Source organism: Phalangium opilio, unplaced genomic scaffold (genome assembly GCF_054372755.1).
Source record: "Phalangium opilio isolate 3A_F unplaced genomic scaffold, DU_Popi_V2 ptg000038l_1, whole genome shotgun sequence".
NCBI lineage: Eukaryota > Metazoa > Arthropoda > Arachnida > Opiliones > Phalangiidae > Phalangium > Phalangium opilio.
This window is the reverse complement of record NW_028324161.1, coordinates 2,298,540-2,309,654: the sequence shown is the minus strand read 5'-3', so window position 1 is coordinate 2,309,654 and position 11,115 is coordinate 2,298,540. Positions and strand designations below refer to the sequence as shown.

The 11,115-nt window shown below is 36.6% G+C and overlaps 1 protein-coding gene across 5 annotated transcripts; it reads left to right on the top strand.

The window, feature by feature from the left end:
- Window positions 1-503: 503 nt before the first annotated feature.
- On the top strand, window positions 504-9,566 carry LOC149682623 (uncharacterized). Of its 5 annotated transcripts, none has more exons than XM_089834266.1 (4): window positions 504-745; window positions 4,598-4,651; window positions 4,736-5,660; window positions 6,310-9,566. In XM_089834266.1, exons 2-4 carry the CDS (start codon window positions 4,624-4,626, stop codon window positions 8,228-8,230), a joined length of 2,874 nt encoding a protein of 957 aa, XP_089690392.1. In that variant the 5' UTR covers window positions 504-745; window positions 4,598-4,623; the 3' UTR covers window positions 8,231-9,566. The 5 variants fall into 5 exon arrangements, with proteins under 5 accessions (XP_089690392.1, XP_089690391.1, XP_089690390.1 ...); XM_089834265.1 differs by having other exon boundaries at window positions 4,573-4,651; XM_089834264.1 differs by having other exon boundaries at window positions 4,573-5,660; window positions 6,310-7,962; window positions 8,032-9,566.
- The last annotated feature ends 1,549 nt before the right edge of the window (window positions 9,567-11,115 follow it).

Below are 11,115 nucleotides of genomic sequence, written 5' to 3'. Positions count from 1 at the left end.
TAAAAAAACCAGGGCCGGAAATAAGCACAGGACACGGGGCATTGTCCAATAAAATTTAAAAATATCCCATAATTTTTTTAAAAACGAAGGGGGTCACTGGACATTTTGACCAATAAATTTTCCGAAGTTTTGATAGCTTGACTATGAAGATGCGACACCTTTTTATGCACATGCCAGTGGACAATATCCAATAAATTTTCCAGTCAAATAGGGGGTCACTGGACACATGTCCTATAAGAATTTTTTTGTTATTTCCGGCCCTGAAAAAAACTCGCGGGAGTCGCGGATATTTTGAACCCTGAAGATCCTGAAGTTTTTCGTCTCTTGACAGCACGTACAAACCTACATTACATAAGGACCTAGCTTTGCGCGTGCTGACAACCGATGTTGTAACAGAGTATATACAGAATAAGCTGTCGTCGGAGAGAGGGAGTTGCCTATCCTGTAGAGTGAAAACCAATTTCCTCACGCGCATTCTTTATTCACACGGCATGCCAATTGCCATTACTTTAGCACGAGTAGCTTGTGTCGCTGTGCGCGTAAACGAGTGGGCTATGGCTGAAGTTAAGAGAGAAGTTATTTATTTGTCGTCTGCTACATTTCATTGCTCTTCAAAATCAAACCATAATCGGATAATGATTTAAACCTCCAGTAATAAATTTAGGAGCTGAAAGTGAGCGCCGCACTTGGACCACTGACAATGTAAATGCTCTAAAATGAGTTTAAATATATATTCAGCTGATAGGTAAGCTAAATTGTATTTGGTTTTCGAACACAGTTACGTGAATGGTAAAATAAGGGTATAAGCCTTGGATGTGTTGGGTTTTTTTTTTTTGCTCTTTGTCCGTGAGTGTCAAGGGGCATATTGCCTTAGAGCCATGTAATCTCGTTAATTTAAGTGGTGTTGAGGTATTCTAATAGTTTATGCTTGAAAATCGCCACTGAACTAGCGGACACAACATCCTCAGGTAAGTTATTCCAGGGAATGATTACCGTACGGAAAAATGAGTATTTCGCAGCATCACATCGAAAGTGGGGAAGGTGTAATTTAAAGCTGGGGCCACGGGTTTTAATAGTTGACGCTGTATATGAAAAATACCTTTCATCCGGGCATCGTAGTATTTTAAATATTATAAGCAAGTCTAGGTAAAGACGACGGTCCTTGAGAGATTGCCAGTTTAGTCTGTCATGAATGAAATAATGAACAATCCAGGGCTTAACAGCCATACCTTTGCATGTACTAACCGAAACATGCACTAGTTGTAACTTGTAGCAAGAAGGGCGTATAATTATAGACTGAGGGGATTTTTTGAGAGAGAGGTAGAGGAAAAACATATAAACAATTGGAGACAAGTTGAAGCTCTTATTTCGGGTTTCGCTAACGCCATCTGCGGGTGAACCATTAAAGTATAATATTTGAACTTTTGAAGTTTAATGGCGTAAAACGTTATCACCGATTCACTTTCCATTAAATTATTTGAATTGGTCGTTATGTAAGTAAAATGGGAAAGGATAAGCGTGTGTTTACAAAAACTGTAACAGTGAATGCCGGCAAAGGTGGATGAAGGGGAAAGTAGGGCACAAGGAAACATTCTAGCTGTATCAGACTTTCGCCGTAGTTGGCCGTTGAGCTCGCGTAGAGTTACTGCCCAGAAGCTGGTTGTTTTACTACATTAAAAATAGGTCGTTTGTGTTAACGCGCAGTAACGCGGCTGGTTCGTCTGCTATTTGTTCTGTTCATTGCTAGCCTAAATGCCTAAATTGAGAAACAACGTCCTCGCTAATGTAGAAAGTTGGAAATTTTATTCATTATTTAGTTAAAAGTTGGAAAAAAAGTATAATGGATTTAAATTAAGTTTTGAACATAATTTTTGGTAAAATAAAGCAAAACAGCTAAGATTCACGAAGATGTTCTAAATAGGACTGAAAGCCTTAAAGGTGTTATTTGTAGACTGTGTGGTAGCTTTTTTCAGTAGTAGAAAAGCCATTTTTAAGGTGCGTCAACGGAGCCGCCCTTTAATTTAAAACCCTACCAACAAATCCTTTGAAATTTTTCAACTATCTCATTCTAGTCTGGCAGGAATATAATTCCGTAACCACATTGTACACATGTAGAAATTTTAATTTTTCGAATTAAAAGCCCATCACTAGAGGAGCTAATTCGATATTTTAAGTGTGTATTGCTCTCAAGCTCGTTCAGAAACTCACTGAGTGACTAAAATTTTACCGTCACGCGAGTTAACTATACTCTGGTAATTAAAGGCCTCTTCAGACGACACACTTATTGACTCATTTAGGTGAGTCAACTTCAGAAGTTGTACAAGTTGAATCACCAAATTAAAATATGATCACTAAACAATTTTTGCTGGCTCTACTTTTTGACCCATCGATAGTTGAGTCAGAAGTTGTATCATCTGAAGAAGCCTTTACTATACCAAAAAGCGGGAAAAGTGGCGGAATCATACCGAATTTGCTTAGCTCGCAGCTATGAAGGTAACGTTAAGATAATTAACGTTACGAAACCGCCGATTTCTTTCGTGCCGTACACAGATTGATTTACAAGGCTCCCGAAAAGGTGGTAGGACCAAAGTACAGTGGGTTCTATGACTTTTTGCTCTAAGTTACAAGCTATGATTAGAGTGTTTTACGGATGACCACTTTAGTAAATTGGCATTGTTTTTCAGTTTCTTGCTTAAATTTAAGGGATTATCCGTAGAACACTCTAATCATGACCAGTTTAGGGCAAAATGTTTTAGAAAATACATTTTCGGCTCAAAATTGGTTTCCCATAGAGCCGATGCACTTGGGTCCTTCCGCTATTTTTTCTTAAGTATATAAAAATAAATTTATAATAAATTACATGTAAAGTAGCTGCCTAAAGTTAAGCTAATTGACGTTACGAAATCACCGATTTCTTTCGTGTCGTAAACTGATAGATTTACCAGATTTAAAGAAAAAAAAACGTTGTAGGACCGAAATACAGTGGGTTCTATGGGCAATTTTGAGTCGGAAATGTTCTGTGACTTTTTGCACTACGTTATGATAAGAGTGTTTTACTGAAGACCCCAGTAAATTAGCATTGTCTTTCAGTTTCTTACTTAAGTTTAAAGGGTCATCCGTGAAACACTTAAATCAAAACTTGTAGAATGTTTCGTCTGAAAATCACCCCTAGAACTCGCTACTACTTTTGGAACACCCTCTACATAACGAGGTCTCTTGCTTAATTAAAAGTTTTATATAATGAAGCTAGCTGCTTATGAATACTAATTTCCCTGGTTTATTCGGACTCTTTTTGGGATAAATAATCAGTAAAACCTTGTTCTCTAGCTTCATTATCCTCATGTCTCTCTCAAGGCAGATTCATCAATTAGTTTATTCCTTAAAATATTGGTAACATACTTGCATGTTACCATTTAAATTTAATTGGCCCATTGGTTAAAGGAATTTCAGCTTAAGGGCACTTGGAACTTCCATTTTTTAAATTTGGAACCCATCTGTAACTAAATTACCAAAAGATGTATCTGTCAGGCTTAATCTGTTACCTTTCTGGAAGTAAGCTATGTTACGACATCCATTCCAAATGAAATTTTGAGCCAAGACTCTATATACGGCCTTTGGAAAATGAAAAAATCACTTCAGTATAAGTCTTTCCAAGCCCGCGAAAAGCCTGACCCTCTAAAACGTTGTGGCCGCAATTGGAAGCCCGGCATAAAACGCTAACCACCTTGAAATGTTCAATATTTATGGTATCAATGTACTATACATAGTCACATGGCCTTGTTTTCTCGTATTTTGAGGCTCTCACTGGCGTAAACTTAACTGTAAAGTAAGTATGTTCTATGTTTGAAGTACGTGTTGCCGGTATTTACATTATCCGCATGAGAAAGGAATGAAAACACTTTGGCTTTAATTCTGTCCCTAAAATGAGGTGATTCCGCTAGTACGAATTTGTCTCAACAGGGGCGATAGTAGCAGCTTGTTAAACATATAGTGGACGTTTTTTTCCGTTAAAAGCATATCCTGAATTGTTCACTATTTCGTTCATGGTTATGTAGTGGGGTGGGGTGGTTTTTAAACCTTTTTAATTTTTGGTCCAACCTCGTGAATGCTAATTTTGAAATTAATGCACTCGTTGGTGACGAAAGGGAATTGCGAATGCGTTTGATTAGTTAAATTAGAATTCGTTTTAAGTAAAATTTAATTGTTCAAACAATTTATTGTTTCGAAAAAAAAGTTTTTATAAGGGGATTAAAGTAAAATTTTAACATTTTCCATTATTACCTGTTCATATTTGTGACTGTCTTTAACAAATAGACCATTTCATGTATTACTAGCATAGAAACCCAGACAGGTGGGAGGCTACCCTCTTAGTCTATTTCCCTCGCACCAAGAGGCAGTGCCAGACGAAGCCCTAGTTTTCTACCCGCTATAGGCTATTAGTCGACTCGCAATACCTCTAGCGGTGCTTCTTGACGCGAGGGAAACCCCCGTGGTGTTTGCTTCGTGTCTGGAATTAATGAAATGATCTATAGTTTCATTTATCTAAGACTATTGTATTTATGTTTTTGTTAGATACGATTCTTCCAATTGTTTCAAGGTCTATTAGAGAATCTGTTGCCCTAAATGAATGCCATGGAAGTAGACGATTTTGGTAAAACTGATGAAGACTTTACTATTATCCACCCCAGTTTTCCATCTCAAGAAAATACAAACATGAATTATTCGGAAATGAAAGATTTAGAACCGGAAGCCATGAAATATTGGGTATCAAATGAAGATATTGAAAACTTGGAGACACTTAACAAAGATGTTAATCACAAAATAACCATGAAGCAAGACGATATTGGGAAATTAGTCTCAGGCCTAGACTTATTTGACCAAAAAGTTGTTAAATCGAAATCCAGACAATATGCAGGTTCACGTCCTTTCAAGAGACAACTTGCTGAAAAGGTTAAGGAGAAAGAAGTTACTTTTTCGAAACTGAACAATGTAGAAAACTTAGAAAATGCTATACACCTAAAGAACACTTTGCCTTTGGAACAGTCTGTCAACGATAAACCGAGTGGCTACGAAGGCAAACTGTCAGATATATGTCAAAGAGTGAATAATAATGAAAATGCTAAATTATTACATAACGTGTTAACCGAGTTTTTTGCTGAAAATATCATCAATTCGGATTCAAATGAGTCATCTGGAAATGAAAAATCAAAGAGAAAAAAGAAGAAAATTACAGCGAAAAATATTAAAAACCAGACCAAGGAGAAAATGAAATCTTTAACTAAAAAATACAATGAGAGACGAACGCTTCGAAAAGAAATAGTGAAACCTAAACGTGAAGTACTAAAATCAAAATTTAAACAACGAAAACAAAATATAAATCCAAAGACTAAGACAAAACTTAGACAACCCAGTATACATACGTGTGAATATTGTAGTCGCATTTTCAAGTTGAAGTGTCATTATGAAGAACACCTCATGAGCCACACTGGTGAAAAAAAGTTTACTTGTGTCACTTGTGGTAGAGGGTTTCTTAAAAAATATAATATGATTGTTCATCAGAAGCGAAGGCACGCGGAGAGTGGATATTTACAGTCGAACGAGAATGCCAGTGTGCGACCATACATTTGCGATTTCGAGAAGTGTGGAAAATCATTTATTAGGTATGTTATAATCATGGACATGTATAAATACTAACGAATTATGGATTCCCATTTCTTACCTTTTACAAGTAACATCGTAATAAAGAAAAAAGGCCTCAACGTTGTGAGTGAGCGTTACATTCGTATTTTTTTTTTTGCGTGTTGACGAAATTCCAAACCCCAACTCAGGACTCTCCGGCAGTGTCTCCGGACAGCGATAAGTTTTTCGCGTGACTTAGCTACTTCCGACTCAATTTAGAGTCACCTCACATCTGCTAGGATTTACGTACTTTAGGAGGCCAGAATTTGAATCAAGTTGGGAATCCCTAATACTTTATTATTTATACATATCCATGTTACAATGGAGTGTATATTTATTTTTATCTTGCTCGTGGAGTGGTATCATTTGTTTTAAGGGGCTAGCAAGAGAAAGTGTACCTGGTCTAAAATTCAAGATAGTTTAGATCTTGCTAAAATTATTAGCTACATTATTCTGTATAATTTCAAATATAGAAATAATTAAGTATCGGCTAAAGGCGATATAAATTCTCAACAAACATTTTTTTCGCGGAAAAAGTAATATTCTATGGCTAAAATTTTAAAACCAAGTGCCCGTTTAGACCCTTTTTCATTGGTTGCAGGACTTATTCAATACTTTTATTTTTTATAGAAATACTGACCTGAGATACCACAAAATGAATCATATTGGCGAAAAGCTCTTTAAATGTACAATGTCAAATTGTGGATTAAAATTTTCTCAACCGCGATACCTGAAACGACATTTAAAGAAACACCATTGTCGACTAAGCGAGAATCCGCTAACTACGGGGACAACTACTGGAAGTGAAACTTTTAAATGCGAAATAGAGGGCTGCTTGAGTGAGTTTGAAAGCCTGGTTCATCTTAAACGACACAAACAGCGCACACACAAGATAGGACTTCGCGTAAGGTCAAGGGAGAAGCGATTTGAATGTGAAATGCAAGACTGTGGTCTGAAATTCACAAGCAAAAGTAATCAAAGACGCCACATGAAAAACAAGCACAATATTTATAAGTCATGTGACGTGTCATCAGCCACAAAACCGGCCCCGTCCTTACCCAAGCACAATGTAGATTGTAATCAAAATGACATACCTATCAAGAACAGTATTCGCAATGTTGTGCTTGATGACAATAGCAATGGAAATGTTGTTCACGATGAGACTAGTAATGGAAATGTTGTCCACTATGAGACTAGCAATGAAAATCTTTCCCACGATGAGACTAGCAATGGAAATGTTGTCCAAGATGAGACTAGTGATGGAAATGTTGTCCAAGATGAGACTAGCGATGGAAATGTTGTCCACGATGAGACTAGGAATGGAAATGTTGTCCAAGATGAGACTAGCAATGGAAATGTTGTCCACTATGAGACTAGCAATGGAAATGTTGTCCACTATGAGACTAGCAATGGAAATGTTGTCCACTATGAGACTAGCAATGGAAATGTTGTCCACGATGAGGCTAGGAATGGAAATGTTGTCCACGATGATACTAGCAAATGCTGCGTACAAAATGAGAGTTCGATAGTGTCTAAACCATATGAAATGACTGGTGTAAAGGCACATTTTTCAACAAATGAAATTAATAAAGAAACTGCCGAACTAAATTGCTCATCAGAATCTGACAAAAGGATTAAATATGTCGCTGAATCTACAGATAATCACGTCATCTCAAGTGAGCATGAATTAAGTGATTCCAGAGAAAGCTTATCAAACCGCGATATTAATTCCGATTCAACAGTGGAAGAGCTGATTTTCAGCCATGAAGGTCTCTACAAAAATAATTCTATTGATTCCTCGGTAAAGGTTGACGACAGTGTTGATCCTCGTGATAATTCTCCACCAATGAAAACAGATACTCGAAAATCCCCTGATAAAATTCCAAGTATCAAAAGAAAAAAGAGACCCAGAACAAAGTCACTTAACACAGAATGTGATGAGTGTCATCAGGTTTTTAAAACTTCTCGTTATTTGAACGAGCATTACCGCCAGAAACATACTGAAGAAAAACCATTTACTTGCTCAGTAGCATCTTGCGCAAAGTCATTTATATTCAAGTCTAAGCTCATCACTCACGAAAGATCACATATTGAAGCACGCCCTTTCAAATGCGATATTCTTAACTGTGGAAAATCCTATAAACACAAATTCCTTCTCAAGGAACATATGCTTACCCACGCTGAGGTTAAGATGTTTGAATGTTCATTTCCGTCGTGCAAAAAACGATTCAAAACAAAAGGCCCTCTGAAAGTTCATGAACGAATTCATTCTGATAAGAAGTCGTATCACTGTCAATTTAACAACTGTGGAGAGTCGTTCATCCGAAAGTCTGACCTCAAATTTCATTCTAGAACCCATTACGCTGACATTGAGAATCGCTTTGTTTGTGGCAATGATTCGTGTAAGAAGTCATTTGCATCGAAAACACTACTTGCCAGACATCAACAGACTCATTCAAACGAAGTATTCAAATGTCCTTTCGACAATTGCAAGAAGATTTACAACCAGTCTCATAATCTAAAATACCACATTAGGAAAAAACACTCTTAGGAAGATTAGTTCATTATTATAGTTCTTATTTGTTTTTCATGCCTTAATAAAGATACAAAGCGCATTTTCTTTACATTGTATTTATTTACCTGATGTCAGGCCGAATTTCTGTTACATTATGGTATATGTTCACTTGTTTCGCCCAAGTGACAAAAACCAAGGTAGTCTTAAATGGAGGGTGAAAAGGAAAATCCAAGGGGCTTGTCATTCGCCAAACTTTTGTACACCTGATTACTGATTTCTGAATTTTTTGTGAATTCCGATGATTACTGAACGAATTCCTTAATTTCTGTGATTACGATTATTTTCGGTGATTTCCACAAACTTTACATTGATTTTTCGTTATTGCCGCTGATTACATGTGATTCCGGTTACATCTAATACAAAGTCGTGCAGAAAAATATCTAGGTGAGGAATATTCCTACTGAAATGCTATCTGTACTCTTGCTAACTGGGAACTCAATTTTCTAACGGAAAAATTGCAGTTAATTGTAGAAATATTAATCCACGTATGGTTGGGATTACTCAATATTAATGAGTTAAAAATTAGTAAAAAATAATTATGTCTAAAGGTCAGTAAAAAACTAACAATCAAAATCTCGTAAAAACACGAAACTTCCAAAGTTCCAATACGGTATCAAAAATATTTCTTGATGATGAGAAAACATAGACCCATTTTTAGCCTAATATTTCTGGCCGTAATTTACTTCATAACACAAATGGACATCATTCTCCTGTAGGCCAAGCTACTGGGCGACAAAGTCTGAGGGACTACCCCGTTTCGGCAGGTGGTGACTTACCCACCGTCTGTGCGAACTTCAACTCCTTTCCTGATTCATACGACCTAGCGCTTTGCTCGCGGACCCCCAATAGTGGTCTGTGATGGGACACCCGCTCAAAATTATTCCTGCACTTAGTGCACTGTCTTGTTTCATTCATTCAAGTATTTTAGGGGTCAAAATGTCTTAATCATGCACCAGTGAATACATCAAAAACGTCAAAATATACGATTATCCAAGCCTCTTGTCATATCGTGATGGAATTCCACATGATATACTTCTTAAAAAGTCCAATTGAATTCATTGCCAAATCCGGTAATATTTGATTGGACTTTTATTGCATTCATATATGATTAAAATCGCAGTTTGTTTTTGATTCTTGGCAAGATATATAAAATTAATAAAGATTAAAATACTTTTAATAATACTTATGGTGGGCCAGAAACGGATTTATGTAGGAAGAACGTGGAACGTAGCAAATTCACTACCCATCCTCGCATACTTTATTGAGAAACTTCGTCTGCTTATATTTTGACTCCACCCACAAATTCTGTATATAGCGAGTTCTAGAGATCGAAAATGTCATTCTTATCTCTATTTTTGTGGTTAAATAATTTTTTTCCAAAATTGCGTCAGTGGTAAAAAAGCAACTCCCGATTTAGTGGAATCTAGTTTTTCTTTCTTTGTACTAAAATTATTATTGTAGTACAATTATAAGTTATTATTATTATTTACTTGCTTTATGCAGTATCTATTTTTTGAAATTATGAGCCACTCCCATCAAAACATACAAAGTAGTCGAGGATGGGTAGTGAATTTGCTACGTTAGTACAAAGAAAGAAAAACTAGATACTTAAAAAAAGAAACATCAATTATTTATATTCTTAACTTTAAAACTTAATTCCACTAAATCGGGAGTTTTATCGCATTGTTGTCCACTTTGCTTTTTTACCACTGGCGCAATTTCGGAAAAAAAATATTTAACCACGAAAATAGAGATAAGAATAACATTTTTGATCTCAAGAATCTATACACAGAATTTGTGGGTGGAGTCAAAATATAAGCAGACGAAGTTTCTCAATAAAGTATGTGAGGCTAAAGCTACGATCCGACGTTCTTAGTACATAAATCCGTTTTTGGGTGGGCTAATAACTTCTGACTATTCTTTCTGAACTCCAAACGAGCTAGTTTTCCAGAAAAAATTAGTATAATTATTATCAGAAGTAAGATGAGAGTAAAGTATCATCTTACTTCTGTTATTATCATGGTGGTGCCATGTGTAAGTAACGATCTTTCTTAAGGTAAAGCCTCATAGATGTCAAGATTTTCAAGCAACTTTAACTCGGGTCGAGGGGTCGGACTTCGGCCATTCCTAAAATCCAAGTCAAAGTCCTAAAATCCGAAAAATCCAAATGAAAATCCTAAAATCCCTTTCAAAAAAAAATATTCAAAATCACGAAATTTGTATTAAAATCTTGCTAAGAACTCAGAGGCGACATAGTATGCGCGAACACGATGTTAGAAAAGGAAATCAAGCTCCCGGCAAGAATTTTACACGGATACGGTTACGCCATTTTGAATTCACCCCATCCGCCTGTTGTTGGAGGCTAACAGCCTAAGCTGGTAGGAGTTAACCTTACCAGGGATATTAGAATTAATACATCTTATAACCATTGATAAAGAATGCGCGTGAGGAAATTTGTTTTCACTCTACAGGATAGGCAACTCCCTATCTCGGGCGACAGCTTATTCTGTACATACTCTGTTACAACATCGGTTGTCAGCACGCGCAAATATATTGCTCTATGGAACGTAGCTTTGTACGTGCTGTCAAGAGACAAAAAACTTCAGGATCTTGAGGATTTAAAATATCCGCGAGTTTTTTAGCTCGAGTGCACGGACCTCTAGGCCTTAGTTTCAAATACGTGTAGTAGGCTGTAGGTAATTTCACACGTATTTGAAACTAAGGCCTAGAGGTCCGTGCACTCGAGCTAAAAAACTCGCGGATATTTTAAATCCTGAAGATCCTGAAGTTTTTTGTCTTTTGACAGCACGTACAAAGCTACGTTACATAGAGAAACAGCTTTGCGCGTGCTGACAACCGAT

Bases quoted from the DNA above. Each gene is read 5' to 3' on its own strand.
- LOC149682623 (XM_089834263.1), top strand. From the start codon at position 4,624: ATGAATGCCATGGAAGTAGACGATTTTGGTAAAACTGATGAAGACTTT. The intron at 5,661-6,309 runs GTATGTTATAAT...TATTTTTTATAG, and splicing joins TGTGGAAAATCATTTATTAG to AAATACTGACCTGAGATACC.